Source organism: Podarcis raffonei, chromosome 4 (assembly GCF_027172205.1).
Source record: "Podarcis raffonei isolate rPodRaf1 chromosome 4, rPodRaf1.pri, whole genome shotgun sequence".
NCBI lineage: Eukaryota > Metazoa > Chordata > Lepidosauria > Squamata > Lacertidae > Podarcis > Podarcis raffonei.
In genome coordinates this window covers 79,564,102-79,585,656 of record NC_070605.1, presented here as the reverse complement: position 1 = coordinate 79,585,656, position 21,555 = coordinate 79,564,102, and the positions used below count along the sequence as shown (strand labels likewise).

Genomic DNA, 21,555 nt, shown 5'->3' with positions numbered 1-21,555 from the left:
TTTGCAGTGCAAAAGGAATGCTGTCTTTATGACCTTTGGTCTTAGATTATTCTCCTGGGTAACATAAGGTCCCTGCTTAATTGCAAACAGATACATTTTAACTGTTATAACAACTAATGTGCATGCTTGTTCTGTAAATATATGAATTAGAAAGTTGGAAATTTAGGTCAGAGATTTAAATCAATCCCCTTTTTTGGTAGCTTAACTTATCATGATTTAAATATCAGAATCTTCTTTACCTGGCTGCTCAAAACCAGCCAGGTGAAGAAAAAAAGGGGGAGAAAAAATTAACTCCAGCACCTTAGCTTAAACAGTATCATGGAGATAAATATTACAAAGATATATTACACTGCCTTGTTGAGATATAAATTGTTTGCAATTCTGGTTTCTAGAGAGTGCTTCAAGTATAAGTTTCCAGGTCAGATGTCATTGGAAATTGGTTTAACAAAGCAGGAAGTATCTCTGAAGATATACCTGGCTTGCCGGTAGTACAAGTGAAAAGGACCTAGGGGTCTTAGTAGGCCACAAGTTTAACATGAGTCAACAGTGTGATGAAGCAGCAAAAAAAGCTAATGTTATTCTAGGCTACATCAACAGAAGCATAGTGTCCATTTCAAGGGAAAATATAGTACCACTCTACTGTGCCTTAGGGATGCGGGTGGCGCTGTGGGTTAAACCACAGAGCCTAGGGCTTGCCGATCAGAAGGTCGGCGGTTCAAATCCTCGCGACGGGGTGAGCTCCCGTTGCTTGGTCCCAGCTCCTGCCAACCTAGCAGTTTGAAAGCACGTCAAAGTGCAAGTAGATAAATAGGTACCGCTCCGGCGGGAAGGTAACCGGTGTTTCTGTGCGCTGCTCTGGTTTGCCAGAAGCTGCTTAGTTATGCTGGCCACATGACCCGGAAGCTGTACGCCGGCTCCCTTGGCCAATAAAGCGAGATGAGCGCCGCAACCCCAGAGTCGGTCATGACTGGACCTAATGGTCAGGGGTCCCTTTACCTTTTATTGTGCCTTGGTCAGACCAACATGGAAACCTGTGGCAAGTTCTGGGTGCCACAATTTAAGAAGGATGTTGACAAGCTGGAACATGTGCAGAGGAGGGCAACCAAGATGATCAAGGGTCTGGAAACCAAGCCTTATGAGGAATGGTTGAGGGAGTTGGGTATGTTTAGCCTGGGAAAGAGGAGACTGTTAAGAGATATGAGAGCCATCTTCAAATATCTAAAGGGCTGTCACATGGAAGATGGAGCAAGCTTGTTTTCTCTTACTCCGGCGGGATTCAAGTTACAAGAAAGGAAACATCAGGAAGAACTCTCAGGGACTTAGAGCTGTTAAGACAGTGGAACAGACTCCCTTGGCAGATGATGGACTCCCATGGAAGTTTTTAAGCAGAGTTGGTTGGCCACCTTCCATGGATGCTTTAGTTGAGATTCTTGCATTGCAGGGGGTTGGAGCAGAATGACCCTTAGGCTCCTTTCCAACTCTACAGGTCTATAATTCTATAGGTAGAGATACAGAGAAGGAAGCACCTGAGCTCATTCCCTCTTGAATAAAGCATGGCTTATTGGACCAGGAATGTTACCTCTAAACTGGGTCACTGAGTAAGACCAATAAACCCTTTAGTCAAGTGCTATCTATCCTGAGTGTAACCAATCTAGGGTCTCTGACACGTACATGAAGTATGATTGATAGCAGAGATTGATCTACACCATGGCTTCTCTCTTTCTCTCTATTTTAGGGGAAACCAGTGCAATCTGAAAAGAAATATATTCGTATGCGAACATTGCTGTATGATTGCTCAGTGCCGATCTTTCCACTGTTTCTCACCTCGAAACAGGAGTTACGTAGTTGCCGGGAAAGACTCCAGACATGCCGTTTCTTAAAGACGTCCCTTTGAACCAGCCATCCTGACACTTCTCAATAACGCGATACATTTCACCCTTGCGTAGTTCTAGTTCATCCGTCTTCTGGGGCTTGTATGCATATAATGCCAAGTAGCTGTAAGAAAGGAATGACATAAAAAAGGAAGGTATGGAGTTGAAACACAGACATGTGAGATGATTCAGGCTACATCTCAGTTCCCCCCAATCAGAAAGCTCTGTTTGTCATAAACAATGCTTCCTAAATACACAGGTAAGAGAGAGTTATTGAAAGTGTAAAGAAAGGCAAATTATTCCAACTACAGTGGTACCTCGGGTTACAGACCCTTCAGGTTACAGACGCTTCAGGTTACAGACTCTGCTAACCCAGAAATAGTACCTCGGGTTAAGAACTTTGCTTCAGGATGAGAACAGAAATCGTGCGGCCGTGGCACAGTGGTAGCGGGAGGCCCCATTAGCTAAAGTGGTACCTCAAGTTAAGAACAGTTTCAGGTTAAGAAGGGACCTCCAGAACGAATTAAGTTCTTAACCCGAAGTACTACTGTAAAAAGCAAGAGTACTAAATGGCTCCATCCCAGTAAAGTTAAGCATGGCAACTAGGCCTCACTAATAATAATTGGACTTAAAGTCAGTTGTAAATAACTTCCTCCACTGGTGTCAAAAGGAGAGTCTCCATCTTAGCTGGATGTGACAGACTGAGATGAAAAGGAACAATGAATCAGAATTCATTGCAGGGGGCTGGACTAGATGGCCATTGGGTCTCTTCTAACTCTAAGATTCTATGATTAAAATGATGCAATCATCCAGAAATGCAACAAAACAATTACTAGAAATAATAAAGAAAACAATTCCCAATTCCCCCTGTTTATAAGCCATGAAAATGCTCCTTAAAATGTTCTGAACATTTGTTGCATTGCACAAAACTGCCCTTTTCTACTAAAACCCTTGTGGATTTTTCTAGCAATAGGAGTAGGAGGAGTTCAGTCCCAGAACAGATGAAAAAAGAAACACTGAACTACTTGTGACTATAGACTGCAGCCAATAAATATGATGCATGGCTTTTAAAACTTCTGTTTTCCAGGAAATGTAATTTGAAAAATAAATCCTGCTTTCTTTCTTTATCCTTTTCCTTTACAGTGCCACGAATTCTTTTGCACTGTTTTGCAGTCAGGAAATAAAAATGGCAGTAATTATTAGGACACTTACATTTTTCTAACAAGTCCTCTAGGTGCACTTTGGGGCTCAATTTACCATGTGCTTGCAGTATGGAATGTTCTGATCTTTTATGTGTTTATTTGATGGCAAACATGTGAAAGTACTGCAGCCATCCTCATTGGCCATACATGTGCAATGGACCACTCTACCATGGGCCATGCTGCCTGCCACTCCTGGGCGGCATGAACACACCAGACATAGAAATTAACACTATCTGCAACTGGCCAGTTGCACTAGAAAGGGACAAACTGGGAATTTGCCTTGACCTTTACGCAGGCAAACCAGCAGTTGCAGCTACAATATCACTGGTAAAAGGTAAAGGTAAAGGGACCCCTGACCATTAGGTCCAGTCGTGGCCAACTCTGGGGTTGCAGCGCTCATCTCACTTTATTGGCCAAGGGAGCCGGCGTACAGTTTCCAGGTCATGTGGCCAGCATGACTAAGCCGCTTCTGGCGAACCAGAGCAGCGCACAGAAACACCCTTTACCTTCCCGCCGGAGCGGTACCTATTTATCTACTTGCACTCTGACGTGCTTTCGAACTGCTAGGTTGGCAGGAGCAGGGACCGAGCAACGGGAGCTCACCCCGTCACGGGGATTCAAACCGCCGACCTTCTGATTGGCAAGTCCTAGGCTCAGTGGTTTAACCCACAGCGCCACCCGCATCCCACAAAGTCACTGGAGGAAAGACCAAATGTGGCACAGGAGGGTTGTTTAAAGGGCTTCTTTGAGCAAGTCAAGAGGTTAGAAGAAGGTACAGAAGGGCTACCAAGCCACCCAGTGGAACTTGCACTGAAACCAGAAGAGCAAATGTACAACCCCTAGCCATGGTCCTAGCACCATGCTGTGGTGGTTAGGCACTATGATAATATTCTCTCCACTATATAAGAACTAAGTGGCTTTGGTCTTCCACAGGATGATAATTTAACTGTTTTTGCCTGAACAAAGACTTGCAATGCCATATATAATAAACCTTGAATTAGATGAGGCTGCAAGTTACCTGATAAATGTTGTTGATTGACCAGTTTCAGCTGCTTTTCTTTCAGCACCTTCAATAAGACTTGCTACTGGGTTCATAACTGTACCCAGTCTTGTCTGTCTATTGACCATCAGTGTGATTGACACTTTTAATCACTGGTAGGGAAACTGTGGCTGCCCAGATGTTGCAAGGCACTATCTCCCATCAGCCCTAGCCACCATGGCCTATGATATTATGGGATTGTGGGATTTGTCGTCTAACAATATCTGGAAGACTGCAGGTTCCCTATCCATGTTTTTAGCAAAGATGGCTGTACCAACATTTCTAAAAACCACCTTTGCAAAAGTTGACCCAACCCTTATGCATGGATATGTTTGCTGGAGGTGGGAGCCCTGCTTGACACCTGTTGCGAAAAAGCACGGAAAAGCCATTTCTTGTGCAGAAATGACCTAGATAAGGGAAAAAAATGTATTTATATTTCCTTGGAGCATGCTCTTGGCATAGTATTGAGATTAACAGTGTTATCCAGCTACAAAGTCTCTGGACATGACTGCTTTTCATCACCCACTAGCATACACTTTGAGGCTGAGATAAACTAGAGAGAGAGAGAGAGAGAGAGAGAGAGAGAGAGAGAGAGAAAGAAAATCACCCTAGCACCTTCAAAGCGGCAATAAGATGACATTTCACAGTACAGTGGGCTGGATCTAGTTAACTGACACAGTTTTAATCTACAATATTCAGCACTAAAAGTTGCCTGCCAGAATTTCCAGATTTAACTTTGGGCCTGAGGGACTCAACTGTGACTGAATTTATAATGTTGAATTCATGGTGCTATGGTTAATGTCATCTCTGTAGGTCTATTATCAGTTTGAGACACAATTGCTTTGAAGTGAAGCCTGGCTCCCGGCCACAAAGAGCACGAAGGTGCTTATTTTTCTTTCCCCTCTCTATATAAAATATTCTATAACTTGGTCAAGTGAAACAACGTAGGCAACTGGCTGCTAAAATGAAGAGAGGACCTGCCTTATATATTTTTTTAGGGATGAAAGATGGGGAATTAACTGCTTATACTGCAAACTGAAACACATCTACAATTCTATGATTTGTACAATTATACTGTTACCTGTACAACTGTTACTATCCAATTATCTTATCTGGCGTGGTGTTTCCTCGCCCATCAATGCAGTTTCACCACCACAGCAAATTACTATGAAAGCTGAAGCTTAAGTGCTAGAACATCTGCTTTGCAGGCAAAAGGACCCAGGTTCAGTCCTTGGTCGTGAGTGGATCCCTCATCTGAAAACCTGGTAAGCCACTGCCAGTCCGTGTGGGCAATAGGATGAACCAATTGCCCGACTACAGGGCAGATTCCTATGTTCCAACAGATAGACGTAGTTCTCTTCTTATACAAATACATTATGGCTGCATTCAGAAGTCATGCTGAAACACAGCTTTGTGCAATGTTCATCATGAGCCATGGTTTCATCAAATAGCCTTGTTTCAAACAAACCAGTTAATGTTTATCATAGTTTGCAGGCTCAGATGAAATGATCTAACCTCTGCTAAGCCGAACTGGGTGCAAAAGCAATTGCATGGGAGGAGGAGAACAGAGTACACTGATTGAAGGTTCATTGCAGCTCATTCACAGTGGGCTAAGCAATAACAGTTAAGTGTGGTATCTGAAGATGGCCTCTGTCTGAATGCATCTCCAGGCAGGGCTGGGAGACAGACCCCTGTTTAAAATTCTTATGCCGCCGGTCAGTGTGGATCAGTGTTTCCCAAACTTGGGTCTCCAGCTGTTTTTGGACTACAATTCCCATCATCCCTGACCACTGGTCCACCTAACTAAGGATGATGGGAGTTGTACTCTAAAAACAGCTGGAAACACTGGTGTAGCACTATTCAAAGTGTAGGTGATGACCTTTAAAGCCCTAAACGGCCTCGGCCCAGTATACCTGAAGGAGCGTCTCCACCTCCATCGTTCAGCCCAGACACAGAGGTCCAGCTCCGAGGGCTTTCTGGCGGTTCCCTCACTGCCAGAAGTGAGGTTACAGGGAACCAGGCAGAGGGCCTCTCGGTAGTGGTGCCCACCCTGTGGAACGCCCTCCCATCAGATGTGAAGGAAATAAACAACTTTTAGAAGACACCTGAAGGCAGCCCTGTTTAGGGAAGTTTTTAATGTTCGATGTTTTATCATGTTTTTAATATTCTATTGGGAAACCCAGCCAGATGGGCAGGATATTAATAAATAAATAATAAATTATTATTATTATTATTATTATTATTATTATTATTATTATGCTCAGCTAGATGGGCCAATGGCTTGGCTCAGCATAAGGCAGCTTCCTATGTTCCTGATTATGGACATTCTAAAGACGTTGTTCCCTCATTGAAAAGCGAAGTTAAAAGCAGGGTAATTTAGTTTCCCGAATTTCTCCTTTGGGCAAAGCAGATTATTAAATTCAGATTTATTTTTGGAAATATACATCGGGCCCACACTTGGGTTTCTGTTTCAGCAGTATAACTTATGTCAAATACATACAAATATAAAACACATCCATTATGAGATTTATTTAAAGACATTTAAAGTCTTATCCCTCATAAAGTCAACCTCTTCTTCTTCTAAGTAATAGTTAATCAACCTGAATCTTCTTTTGCCTAAGCTGAAGCTTTTTGCACATATGATGTTCATGCTATGTCTTCGTTATTCTTTTTCTACTGTGCACAACTGGGTGAGTTTGTTTTTTTTCATTCTAGAAACCGTGCGTCCTAACAAAGATGGTCTCAGGTGTTCAGTTGTACAGGAATGTAATGGTTTAATTTGCAGGAGCAGATTTCTGCAGCTGATAGCCACTCAGCCTGCTATGCAATGATTCATACATCTGTAATAAATATCTTGGAAGCTAAAAATGGGCTATATAAAGAAGGTGACCTGGCCTTTCACTGTTCATTTTTCAGCTCTGGCAGAAGGCTGGGTTATGTTCAAGACAATGATAACTACATGAGAAGCGTTCCTGTCGCAGAGCTATTATTTCAGACGGCAAACAATGAGAGACAAAATGTGCTGCGTATCCTTAAAACAATGTTCAGTGCAAAATGGAGGCTTACATGTTGAGGGGCAGCTGGACCTTTGATGGTGTTCCCTGATCTCCAATGATTGCACTTGTTCTGGGTCCAGTCATGGTTGCAGTTCCAGCGAAAGTAGAATCCTAGAAACGAAAGAAAAATAGAAAGAAATGAAAACAAATAATTTCACAACATACTTAAGACTTGTTCAGGAGTTAGAGCTGCGCTCTCTCTCTCTCTCCCCCCCCCGAATCCCAAAGACTTTCATTGGCATGGCTGCCCTAACCATTGACATCCTTGCAATGTTAGCTTAATGTTATGGGCCAATATCAATAAAGAGCTCTTTATACAAGGCTTCCAGATGAATAGATTTCAGATAATTCGTGCTTCGAATCACTCACAAACTGGTGACTCACATACTGAAGGTTTGGCTTGAAAAGCAGAGCTACTATTGTTCCAAAGGCAGTGAAAGTACCTCTAATCCCCTTACAATTACCGTAAGTACTTTTTGAAGGCCTCTCTGGTTGATCCCTGCCATTCATGTTCCTAGCAACACCTTGGCACTTGTGTACCAAGTCTTCCCTGGTTTGTTTGTTAATTTTTATTTTTTGCAGTTTCAGGTCTTGCTGCTGCTGGTAGCTGTTTTCTTGGTGGCTTGTGGAGAATAGCAATGATCTGCTCACCTGGGGCTCTGGGGGAGCGGCATTTACTGCATGGTGCGGCCATGGCTGGTCCAAGGAGGTCGCCATCTTCCTGCATGGCTGGGGGAGGGGAGGATCACTTGTCACCACCTTCCTCTGGCTGTGTTGGACCTACATGCAGGCTGACATCCCTGCTGACAGTTGCAGGATTTACTATCAACCCAGTCTTTTAGGTGTCGGCTCAGTGTAGGAGCAGGCAAGTTGGCATATGGACCTTGCTATGGTTTACTCAGTCGCCATATCTGGAATTATCTCCTGCAAGCAAACTGGCTAGCTTGCAAGCTTTCACCTACCTCATAGCAACCGTCACAACTTTGACGGATAAGGAATTGGGATCCTTAAGTCATGCAAGTACCCTGCTAAAGGGGTTCAGGAGGGGTGACTCTGTCCGGGAGTCCACATGGGGACCGATGGGCCTCTCCCAATGGCACCCTGTGTGGGGTCGTGGCATGTGGTCCACGTCGTGGGCAACTCCTCAACACAGGGTCAACCCAACTGGGTTCCTATCAGACAGGATGCAGGCTGCCTGATGTTGGATACATGCCCGATGCCTTAGCCAAACCTACTCTTGTCTATAATCAATAAAATTGTGGCCTAATTCAACCCAGTACCAATCTGTGTTCATTTCCTTGGTCTTCCCTGCACCAGCTGTGGACATCATGAGTCTATGGTGGCAAGGGAGTGCTCATGGAACCCCTGTGAACACGCAACAGCCAATGCACCTCCTAAACATTGATGTGCTGGTGCATCTTGCCTTGTGGATGATGTATATTCAACTCAACAATACATATTTTGCTTTACAGCAACTCTTTTTTTTATTACCTTAAGGCATGTTTGTTTAGCTTTACACATTCTAAGAATATATTTCTGGCACAAGGAACACTTGATTGTTCACAGCAACGATTATAGCTCAGCTGCAACGTGCCCAGCAATCTTGGCAGTCTTGGAACTTGGAAAGCAAATCTTTGCGTCTGCTTTCAAGGACCTGCTCAATATCTCTATCACAGGAGCAGCGTTTAATTTGAGAAGTCGCATCGTTTTCCTGCTAAATCGTTTTCTTATTAGCTCTGTGTGATAATAATATTTTACATGTTTGTTGAAAAATAGATTATTGTCATTTGCTTTGTTCTGGGTATTACTTTTTTTTTAATAACTGGGACTGCTCATCTCTTTAGTGAAAAGGGATGAAACACAGAGCAATGAAAAAATAATTATGATCATTATAATACAGTTTGTATTGAAGCTTATATTGCTTTCCATTCCGATCATATAAAGCATTTTCATAAGAGAAACCAGACAGAACTTAGAACTGGGTACAAATATAGATATAGTTTTCTATGGATTCTAGTGGCATGAGGCTACCCAAGGGCACAGGATAATTTTTGTTGTTATTGCAACAAGAAAGAAGGTAAAAGCCTGTCTGAGTACAGCAGAAGGAAGAAATTTGGAAGTACTTAAATCCCTGGAAGTACTTAAAAGTAAACCCTGTGCTCCATTCATCAGAATTCAATCTATCATCTGAGCTTGAATTTGGCCCTATGGTATTAAAAGTTTCCAAGGTCTTGTATCTACTTGAAAGTGGCGGGTTCACTTATTCAGCTATTAAAGAGACCTTGGATGGAATATATTTATAAATCTCCCCTCTTCTTTATGAAGTCTTGTGGGATTTTTCAAATCCATGAGTTGGAGGCGCATTTCATAAGCTGTGAAGTGTGACAAACTTTTAATGCTTCTTTCCAGCTCACCGTCTAATAATCTTAAAACTCCTATCAGTCATTTACTTAGCCGGTGCCGGCGCCAGGAACTGGCGCAAGGGCAACGATGCAGAAGCATCTCTTTGATGCTGAGCCTCGGACTTCTCATTCCGTATGCATTGTTCTCCTAAGATCAGAGGCACGTGGGCCGTGCATAAGAGCAGAGAACTTTGCAGAGAAGATTTCGGAGAGAGGGATACATTGGGCCTAAGGCAACCTTATCCTATAAAACAAGCAAGCAAACAAAAACCCTCAAAAAAATGTAACCTGAAACAGCAACAGTCTTCATGTGCTGGAGGCAGGTGCGCGCTCGTCACCTATCCTTATATGTAATGTAAAGTGAGACATGTTTGCTTCATGCATAAGCCTACACGCATCACCGCGGAACTGTTCCCTCTGGGCAGGGGGGAAGTGGAGAAAGATTCTACCAATCAGACTTTCCAATGTGTGGATCTTTGTGGTGTTCCCACGGCGGGAAGGCAAATATGTTTAGCCCTTCAACACATGAAGACAACTGCCTGCACAAGTGCCTGAACTGAGCCTATGTCAAGGGAACCTTGGGTGCCCCTAACAGGATGTTCGTGCCACGTTGCATCCGACAGAACAGAATAAGAACCCTTGAGAGCATGGGCCATTTCAGTGGCAACTGCAGTGTGCTTGATTTACAGGCTGGAGGTGCTACCTGACGTGCTTTTCATTTATTCACACTTCTCTTCCTATCTGATGCCAAGCGCTCAAGGTGAGTCACGTTAGCCTTGTTTGCACATAATACTAAGGCAAACCATGGCTTTGGCATGAAGAAGAAGAAGAAAACGTGCAAGTTTCTGGACTTAAGATTGCAGCTGCAGTGTTTGGCTGCCTGGGGCTAAGACATATCTTGGCTTAGTGTTATGTCTGAGCCAGAGCAAAGACACATTTTACTTCCAGCCTGAATTTTGCTTTTTTTAATTGTTTTCTGCAATTTTGGGGGAGCAGGAATCGCTAAAAAAAGCAAGTCTTTTTGTTGATACATGGGAGCTGAGCACAGTAAGAAAAATACCAGTATAGGTCATTATTTTTGCAAGTGGGAGGGGGGAAATGCTATTGTTGATGCTATTAGTGAAGATACCACCCAACAACTCCTATTCTGATTTCAAAACAAATTCAACAGAATTTCACAGCAAGGAACTCCTTCTCATATTCGTTAATGAAAGGAATGTGTCTTTCAATGTATGGATTATACAGCTGTATCTTATTTTTAAGAAGAGAGAGAGATGCACTCCGATACACACATACAGGTTAATAACATGCCATCATCTGGGAATAGCTGAAGTAGAAAACAGGCTAATGGTCCTTGAGATTCATGCTACTCATTTCTGTCAAATCCACTGACTATAAAACAATGGGTCATGCAATCACTCCAGGCCTTAATGTTCTTGGAAATAATGTGAAAGCACTTAATTCATAGTTGTGTTACCAAGTATTGGCAAGAAAGAACTACAGTCAAGATCAAGTATTCTCATCAAATGTTAATTACCAAAGTGGGAGGTAAAACATCCAACAGCTCCAGAATACAGCTTTCCATTTAATGGTGCCATATATTTTAAAAACACCCCTATATATACAGATAAACATAATTACAGCTGCAGATGGGCACACACCATCTACTTGTCTGCTGCGGAAGGTGATGAACATCAATCTCTCCTATGGATTTATTTAGCCTATAAATTATTGAGCCATCTGTGGCACTTCTAACCCTCCCCTGCACCAGCAGGCAGCACAAGAGGTTGGAGAATAAGCTGCATTTTCTTGTAGCTGGACAGGAACTTCACAGTGGCTCAGAAATACCCAGGAACACCAGTTCCATGAAATAAGAGTCCCACATGGCTACAGGGCCTGGTGAAGCAGTTGCTACTGTCCATGTAAGTTTCCATCTTCTTGTGAATTCCTCCCTTTAATTTGGATGTTTCCTACTTTCCTGGTTGTATGCTACGCTGCCCTGATAGGAAAGCATTAGGCTGTCATTTCAGTGATCCACTGAAAGTAGCGATGGTTCTATGCTCCTATGAGCAATTTCCATTGTGCCCACCTTCTGTATAAAGAGTGCCACTATGTCCTTAAATTTAATTTGCTTGGCAGAGGGCTGTACGACTATTTGAATGATTTACTTGTTCACTTCCAGATTGGTGTCTCAAGTTATAATTGGCAACATTAGGGCTGATTCAGACATTCAAAAAAACTCATCCTTGTGACACCCCTGTTCCCATCTGTCCTAAGGGATGCATTCATAAGAAGAACGAATGTGTGACCTGGCCGATCCAAGTACTCAGAACTAATTCTTATGAATGTGGCAGCTGGAACATGTGCTGAAACAACAGGGGAAACTATGAGAACTGCAGCTGCTTCCTTGGTTGGCCGGCAGGCAATACAGTACATTTTCCATGTGAATGTCTACCTGGGGGGCAGTGTGGGTGTATTGCATGCTCCTAACAAAGGCATAGCCAAGTTATTTTAATACCATGGTTGTCCTAAAAAACTGTACTCCATACTGGTGATGTGAAACTTGGTGGACTAATTCAATAGGTAAGTTCATAATATAACCAGCTAAACACTAACCCTCGCATTAGACTGTTCCCCTCCACCCCAAACTCAAACATGAATTTAAGGTGTTTAAAATTCCTAAGATTCCAATTTGACATCTTTTGTGGGTTACACTCTGAATGCAGAGCAAATTCAGATTAAAAGCCCAGTTCAGGTTAAGACTTGGGACTCAGCTATATTAGTCAAGAAACAGAGTTTTGAATGCGTTATAAACATGAAACGCCAGATGGCACCAGAGAGCAAAAGAAAATTCTAAGCGATTTTCCATAGCTTTCCCCCCTTTTGTTATAAATGATTTAATTTCTGACTTATAGCATTCCCCCCCCCCCCCGTGTGTAGATCCACCCCAAGTAGTTTAATTCAAGAAGGCATGCAGAATAATTCTAAAAGCATTTAAGGTAAAGGTAAAGGGACCCCTGACCATTAGGTCCAGTCGTGGCCGACTCTGGGGTTGTGGTGCTCATCTCACTTTACTGGCCGAGGGAGCCGGAGTACAGCTTCCGGGTCATGTGGCCAGCATGACTAAGCCGCTTCTGGCGAACCAGAGCAGCGTACAGAAATGCCGTTTACCTTCCCGCTGGAGCGATACCTATTTATCTACTTGTACTTTGATGTGCTTTTGAACTGCTAGGTTGGCAGGAGCTGGGACCGAGCAACGGGAGCTCACCCCGTCGCGGGGATTTGAACCTCCGACCTTCTGATTGGCAAGTCCTAGGCTCTGTGGTTTAATTCACAGTGCCACCCAAGTCCCCTAAAAACATTTACTTGGAAGTAAATCACATTATTTAAAATGTAATAGAAGCTTGATTTAGTTGGCATCTTGTACATGCCAATAATGTTTTTATTCTGGTGTCTTCCTCACTAAACATATAGACTGATGTTGGGAAATCTGCATTTTTTCAACTAGTTCTTTTCACTGGAATGTGTTTTAACGGAAATGAGCAGAACTGACCCTACTTTACTTGCACATCATGCCTTGGGTAAGGGGGTAAGGGGTAAGTGAATCCACCCCCTATTTTCTAATAAGTGTGCTTGTAATCCTAGTGTTTTGTCTCCAGGAAGCTACAACAGCTCAAACTTAAAGTATTGGGCCAAGGAATAAGCCTAATTTTATGCAAAAAGAAAGAAAGAAATAGAAATCAAATCAAACTCATGAGCTAATGTGATATGTTTTGAGTACAACTATCATTATCCATAAAAGTAATATTTCTTTGGAGCAAAACAAAAAATGGTTTGTGTGCAGGATATAAACTCTGTCCAAATCCAAAACCAGAAGGGATTTGATTTGTTTCCTTCCCAGTCTCCCATGCACAGATGTAAAGTTAAACCTTTTCCCATTGGCTCCTCTCCATTTTAAATATAACCCGTCTGCTTCTTATCTCAAGCCTCCCAATGCGATACTATAGTTTGAATCTTTATATTTTTCCCACTCTTCTCTTGACTGCAGATCAGACCTCCCCTGCCCCATTTCCCTTTATATTAGGAAAACCATTCTGCTGAGCTCAGTTTGCTTGTGTTGCTATCTTAATGCAGCAGATGAACTTACACACAGGGTGTTTGTTGTCCTATTCGAAATGTGTGTGCCCTTCAGCTGGGAATCATGTGCCGGTTCTTATTGTGCACCAGTTGACTCTCTATTCAAGACTCGGATTTGTTTGCAAGCAATGCCTTTGCCTTCTTCCTTCTCTGCTTGGACTGTTACACTGGGGGTGCAGCCAGCCATACTTCATTATTTATGAGATGTACCTCTGGTCAGAAAAACCAGGGGATTTGGAGCAGGGTGACCTGTGACCTCTCTAAATAGCAAGGAAGAATAATTCATAAGGGGTGCAAATGGAGGGAAGATGAGCCATCTGAGGCCTAGACAAGATTAGTGAGCCAAGTGGGACCAACTCAGCTGAAGCACAAGGCACTTCGCTTGTGGACAGCACCCCTGCTAACCTAACAACTAACCTCACTCCTGCTTAGTTTTATCATTGGCTCGCAGCTGTACTACATTCTCTCAGCGCCAATCAATTTAACTAGCCAGTAAGAACCCTCTGCGTGACAGACACAATAATTTAGGAGGCCATTCTTTATGTTTAATGTGTTGCACTCAACGTGCCAGCATCAAATATGCTAGATGCGTAGTCTATTGAAAGGGAACACAATAGCGATCGAGTCAATACTTGCTTAGACACACACACACTCACTCTCTCCCAACCTTTTGCTTCCTAGCTTCTTCACTATTCCTCTGGAAGTTATGAGTGTGATAGATTTTTCCTGATTGTTGTGGTCAGAACCCAATGCTTTATTTATTACTTCCAAGCTTTAAAAAACAATGAAAACAACTACTTCTTCTTTTTAAGACCACCACTTATTTTCAAATACATTCAAAGCAGTATAGGACTTCTACATGCTTATCATTAATGAGCAAAAAAAAGAAAAAGAAAGGCAAAATAAATCTTGGATAGTTAGCACAACAGTATCTTCAAGTGCAGTTTCTGTGGGGGATTTTATGCTATACTGTGGTGATTTGTTTTCATTGCTGAACATATTCTGTAAGTTCATTTTATAGGAGTGTATTGGTTTGAATGTGGGGTGAAGGGAGTTTTAAGTATGTAGCAAGTAACCTTAACGCTGTGGATTAATTTTTTTATTTTAATGTCCAGGTGGTGCTGTGGGTAAAACCTCAGCGCCTAGGACTTGCCGATCGCATGGTCGGCGGTTCGAATCCCCGCGGCAGGGTGCGCTCCCGTCGTTCAGTCCCAGCGCCTGCCAACCTAGCAGTTTGAAAGCACCCCCGGGTGCAAGTAGATAAATAGGGACCGCTTACCAGCGGGAAGGTAAACGGCGTTCCGTGTGCTGCGCTGGCTCGCCAGATGCAGCTTGTCACGCTGGCCACGTGACCCGGAAGTGTCTGCGGACAGCGCTGGCTCCCGGCCTCTAGAGTGAGATGAGCGCACAACCCTAGAGTCTGTCAAGACTGGCCCGTACGGGCAGGGGTACCTTTACCTTTACTAATAATAATAATAATAATAATAATAATAATAATAATAATAATAATTTATTATTTATACCCCGCCCATCTGGCTGTTTATGACCTGATGAAAGCATCTTTTACAGAATAGTATTTATTTAAATGGCTTTGTAATGCTGTCAGCAAATGTGCCATGCCTTAATTAACAAATATGAATTCCTTGGGATTTTGTATACACATAAGTAGACAAGGATACTGATGAGACACCTAGTTTAGGAACTGATAATTATTGTACAGATAGAGATGACTGTATGCATTTTAGCACAGACAAAACTCCTGCATTTCCTTTTCTTTACAGATTGAGAAAATGTTTCATTTTCAATGAAGAAACTAGCTTCGGATGAAGAGTCTGAGGTCAAGAGAGATATAACTGATACAGCTTCGTCTATTAGAGAAAAAGTGTTTTTCTCTACTAGGAACATATACAATCTCTCACTGAATACAGAGCCTTGTAATCAAGTGAAGATCAACCAAACAATTTCCCACTGTTTTGATATATTTACAGGTTCTGGCACACAGCGGTCTGGTTTGCACATAGCACGAAGCCCAGCCATGGCTAAATGTATACGAGGAAGTATATGGATACTCACCAGGAAAAACAATGGCTGCCTTCACACCTTCCCAAGTCCAGCTGCTGCTGCTCTACCCAAAGCTAAGTCATCGTTTGGCTTAGCACTACATCTGAACCTAGACTCATGGTTTGCACTAAGAGATGTAGCCAAGGTTTGCTCTTGGCTGACTGCCTTCAACAAGTCACTCAAGTCCTATTGACTCCCATCACTGTAAGTTTACTCACTATTCCTCCCACATACGCTCTTAGTAATTAAGACTGCATTCATGTATATATTTTAGCATAGTTGGCCCTTCTTTTCCATGATGAGCTCACACATTACTGCTGGTATGTGAATCCAGGAATCATGTGGATCTTTCCGATGCAGTTAGTCCTGTCCACATGGTTCCAGTATTCAAATGTGAGATCTTGCCACAAGAAAGCAGTTCTTGAACTACTAGATGTTATTTGAGGACCTCTACTTCTTGTTCTGTGAAACAGTCAGGAAGAGAACTACTGATCTCAGCTTCTTGGTAATCCAAAGAACTGTTGAGGCTAAAGGCTGGTGAACACAAATGACATGTGGCTATTTTTCTAAGTCAGATACATGAAAACTACTTACACAGGGACAGTGGTTTCCTGAACCACCACCTTCACCAAATGTTTAACATAAAACCCATATTAACATTTCTTCTTGTGGACATACACCTATGTATATACGGCTGCATAAAGAAAATAAAGTCTCATTTGTTTGTGTAAATGAAATCCTGCTCCCTTTAATTTCCTGCAACACCCCCCCCAAACCACATCACAACTTTCGTTTAAAACTTGGTGGCACTGTAAAACAGCATTTTGCAAAATAGCATATTGAGACTGCTGCAAGAAGGGATGTTTAAAGTCAATTTTGGCTAGACAAGTCCTCCGGCTTGCCTAAAAGGACTCCGTAGGTTGCAGTATGTGTGTGCTCATCTTCATGAGCAGGATAGCTGAGCTGGTTAGAGCGTGGTGCTGATAATGCCCAGGTTGCAGGTTTGATCCCCGTATGGGACAGCTGCATATTCCTGCACTTTAGGGGTTGGGTTCTATGATTCATTGCAGTACTATTCTGAATAAGTCCCTTGAATAAATGGGACATGCAAGTCCACTGCTTTTCTACTGTACTTCAAAACCTCTGGGTTATCCATCTGCCTTTTAAAAAAACAGCAATGAGTGAAGGGACAGGGCATGGAAAGAATTCTATTCTTCCTGGCGAATTCCCACTTTGGTAGCTAATCTTTCAAATATGCTACAGGCTGGCAAGAACATAACTGCTCATCACACACTGCTAGGTTTTCATTAAAGGCTTTCAAGAGCATATTTACTGAAAGGTGGCCAATAACACTGTAAATAAATAGGCCATGTTATAGACTGTATATGTTGGGCATATGACCAGTTGCCAATTTTTTTGTATACAGCCTTCCCAACCTTGTCCATTCAGATGTTTGGACTTTGACTCCCTTCACCCCAGCCAGTCTGGTCAATGGTCAGGAACAATGAGAGTTATAGTCCAGAATATTTGAAAGGTACCAGGTTACGGAAGCCTGAACCCTGGTAATTTCGCTTGCAGCCTATTTTTTAGCTTCAGTGTCAGACCAGAAGCTCTATATACCAACAGACATTAAACCATCTTGCTCACTATTGTGCATCCTTTCCCCACACAGTCACCTCCCAAATTAGTACCCACTCACAATTACTATAATCCTTTTTAGTTCTGTAACCTGCATTATTAGTACAATACTTTGCCATAAAATTGCATATCCTTTCATTCTGAGCTCTGCACAGTTTTCTGAATGCTAATTCTTCCATGTATGGTAGTACAGAATTTAAGGTAAAGGTAAAGGACCCCTGGATAGTTAAGTCCAGTCAAACTTGACTATGGGGTGCGGCCGAGGGAGCCGGCGTTTGCCTGCAGACAGCTTTCCGGGTCATGTGGCCAACATGACTAAACCACTTCTGGAACAGTGGGACACCGTGACGAGTGCCAGAGCACCTGAAAACGCCATTTACCTGCCCCCTGCAGCAGGTAATGGTTATGGGACGCAGATGGCGCTGTGTTCTAAACCACAGAGCCTAGAGCTTGCTGATCAGAAGGTTGGCAGTTCGAATCCTTGTGACGGGGTGAGCTCCCGTTGCTTGGTCCCTGCTCCTGGCAACCTAGCAGTTCGAAAGCACATCAAAGTGCAAGTAGATAAATAGGTACTGCTCCGGCGGGAAGGTAAACGGCTTTTCCATACGCTGCTCTGGTTCACCAGAAGCAGCTTAGGTATGCTGGCCGCATGACCGGAAGCTATACACTGGCTCCCTTGGTCAATAAAGCGAGATGAGCGCCGCAACCCCAGAGTCGTCCGCGACTGGACCTAATGGTCAGGGGTCCCTTTACCTTTACCTTTACTACAGCAGTACCTATTAATCTACTTACACTGGCGTGCTTTTGAACTGCTACGTTGGCAGAAGCTGGGGCAGAGCGATGGGAGCTCAACCCGTTGTGTGGATTCGACCGCCAACCTTCCAATTGGCAAGCCCAAGAGGCTCAGTGGTTTAGACTTAGTATAAAATGTAATATTATATGGTTCACCATGACTCTGAACTGAAGATCTCATCACACATGTATGTACATATGTTTGTTCACCTACCAAACATGTACACCACCCTGTACTCAAAAGGTTCCATGGTGTAAATACACAAAACTTAAAAGCAATAATATAAAAAAAGAACAATATAAATTTCATACAAATAAAACAGCAGCAGCAACAAAAACCCAACCCAATGTACCTCTCTCCCTTACCCAAAAGTCTGAGCAAAGAGGTGCACCTTCACAATGCAATGACAATGATGTTATGGTGAGATGCATGCCAGTGGGAAGGTCATTCCACAGGCAAGGGGCCACCACTGAGAAGGCCTGGCCATGAGTCCCATTGGGGTGTGGCACCACAAACAAGGCTTCCCCACAAATTATAATACATGGGCAGGTAAATGTGAAAGGGATATAATTCTTTCAGATAATCACTTATTTTCCATTAATTTGCATGAGGGTGAGCACCCATCGAGGAAATTTTGCCTCATTGGCTCCATCTGGTGGATGCTTAGGCAGCGACTATCACTTGGGAACTTGGTTTCGCAACCTAGCATTTGGCTAGAAGGCCAAATCAAAGGAAGGTGCTACAGGGATCTGGCTTAGCATTGTGGTTTAATTCATCCATAGTTTACCTGGACTGGAGCGCTGGATGAGAGATGAGTCACATCTCCAATTCTGGCAGCAGCACGGGGGTCACTTGAGCTGATGAGGACAGGGGCGCTAATTTCCATGGAATGCCTGTTATTCATGGCCTGAGAAGATTTGTGTGTCATACTGAGAGCAGTGAAGGAGTGGCGCTTCTTGGCATTCTTCTTGCCATCAATGTGCCTCTGAATGGCACTGACTGCTCCGGCACTGTTCAATGTACAGCACTGGACCGTGTTTATGGCCAGGTTAGTGTCAGCTGGCAAAGGGACATCACTGCCAGATGCGGAAGTTAGATTGGTCTTGTCCATCTCAATAAGGTGTTTAGCTGAGTCGTTGAGCTAAAAACGAAGAAATGAAAAAAAAGAAGGGAAAAGTGGGCATTACAGAACTGTATAGTTCCAGAGTTCAAATTCTGCACTCAGGATGATGGTTGTTCCGTTCTTTGCTTTTACAAGCCCCCAAAATGAACAGAACCATATGCTAAGTAGACATTCGGTGAAATCCAGTGCAGCCATCCTGCTTGTGGAGTGGATTATGAGCCAGTGGAGACGCCTGCTAGTGTGAGATGGGGAGGCAATATCCTCTGGTTTCACCTTTGCCCTGCAGCCCCTCTCCACTTCACACCACTTTCCACACTGTTCTTATATTAGCAGATGCTTCTGTGGACTCAAAAGCCTCTCCACAAATGGAATGTCAGCACTGCATTTCACCCTCTTTTTAAAATAAGCAGGCAAAAACACAACAGTGGGCAGCAGCGATATAACCGAATGAAATGCTTTTTTTTTTTTACAGATACGGCTGCAACAAGTCCCTCCCATGGGCAAAGCACACGAGAGCAATGCACAAAGCTAGCCTACTGATGGCTCTGTGATATGCAAGAGTGTGGAATCCCAATGACAATTCACAGACCTGCTGAGGAGCCAAGTCACATGCATTATTTATTCGTTCGTAGAAGGGCATTACAACACTAACCTCGTACAGTTCGGATTCTACGTTTCGCAAATTATATCTTCTTTAATAACAAACAGTAGAAGACTCCCTTTACTTTAAAATAATAATAAAAGACTCCAGTAGACTGCAACACTGGCAGGGTTTGTCAATGCATTACCTATAGGTGACAGTGCCCCCCCAGTGCCTCTTATGGCAACCTGCAAAAGGTACTAGTCAATATTCCCTCAAAAATCCACATTGCACAATGCTCTTCTTGCCCAGCTCCTGCGTGTGGTGGCTTGGCCTCTACTACATCGAACACATCGCTTGAACACGCCCACATTTCACTGAATGCCAGGACTGGACACCCAGATGATCTTCTTTTCAGAATGGAGGAGAGGTGCAAAGAGTTTATCCGTGTGAGTGAGCACAGCAGTGACTGATTTAAGTGCCTTTTTCCTACTGGCGAGGGCAGGGCATGCCTAAACTATTCTGTGGTCCTGCCTCTGTTCTAATTTGCAGATACGGCTGCCATTTTGTGATTGGTGCCCACGGCACTTATGGAAAATTCCAGGTATGCCCACTGGTCCACAAAAGTTGGCAACCTCCATACTTCTGAATTAAACTGGGAGAGTGATGTTTGGCACACACGGGGCGAGGTTATCAAGTAACTTCCATGCATGAATGTGTGCCACCAGCTCACTGGATGCTCTCTTGAATGGTGGAAGGGTGAGGAACCTGCTGGAGTAATATAACACCAGCGTGTATTATCCTTTCTCAGAAGGCTGCATGTTGACTCGGGGTGACACACAAATCTGCATTCTTCCAAGCCTAAGAATGTGTATAGAAATGCTGAGCACTTCACTATTTCCTCATTCCCTGCTGTGGTGCAAGACTTGACAGGTGAAAATGAACTGAACTCTCTTGGTTTCCGGCTGTGGCCACAGGGGCACCCTTAGGAAAAACATACCTGCATCTCTTGGGGATATTTCACATCTTCTTGGAAATGTGCTATAGCGTAACAGTTATGGGCAGTGCTCCCCCCCCCAAGCATGCTCAAGGTTATGCAGTACGGGCAACTCTTTTTGTTGTTAAAAAGTGTGGCACTTACTGTACCAACTTCATGGTGAGTACCGGCACCTATTTTTCTAGGGGGTGGGGAGCACTGGGCACGGAACACTGCAAGGTGCTCTCAGGCTATGCTGCATGGTTGTGTGTGCCCTAGTACAAATGTCAGATCAGATGTGAGGTGTTAGGAGAGGCTCAGAACTTACAGGGTTAAGAGTTCTGAGTGATGACGCCTCACATTCTGAGGGCGGGCTTAGAACACTGAAGGGAGTGGTTTACTGTGTTCTTTCAGTGTGCGTGTTAGCTCCGTTGAGAGAGCAAGCGACATGTCCGCTCTGTCGCCAGGAGATTTATAGATGTTGTGTTTTGCTAAGGAATAAAGACTTTAAGATAAGGAGACTGCTGCGTTTCAGCCTGAGTTATTGCCTTCGCACGAAGAACGTTCAAGCTTCTGTTCCGCTGTGTTTTACGCTCTGCTGAGTCAAAGGTCCCAGGGGGGAAGACCAGAGCTGCGCAAGAGAAGTGTGCCGGACCCCTGGACGTCATTGACCCCAA

General features: G+C 43.5%; 1 protein-coding gene across 3 annotated transcripts in view; it reads right to left on the bottom strand.

Annotated features, from left to right (window-relative positions):
• The window catches only part of SH3RF3 (SH3 domain containing ring finger 3), a 228,674-nt gene that overhangs the window by 31,525 nt on the left and 175,594 nt on the right, over positions 1–21,555 (bottom strand). For 2 of the 3 annotated variants that reach the window (XM_053384306.1, XM_053384307.1), the window contains 3 exons: positions 18,987–19,340; positions 7,179–7,279; positions 1,825–1,995 (listed from right to left, as the gene is read on the bottom strand). In XM_053384306.1, coding sequence (XP_053240281.1) covers positions 1,825–1,995; positions 7,179–7,279; positions 18,987–19,340 — 626 coding nt within the window. The remainder of the gene's footprint in view (positions 1–1,824; positions 1,996–7,178; positions 7,280–18,986; positions 19,341–21,555) is intronic. The other variant, XM_053384308.1, reaches the window with a different exon arrangement.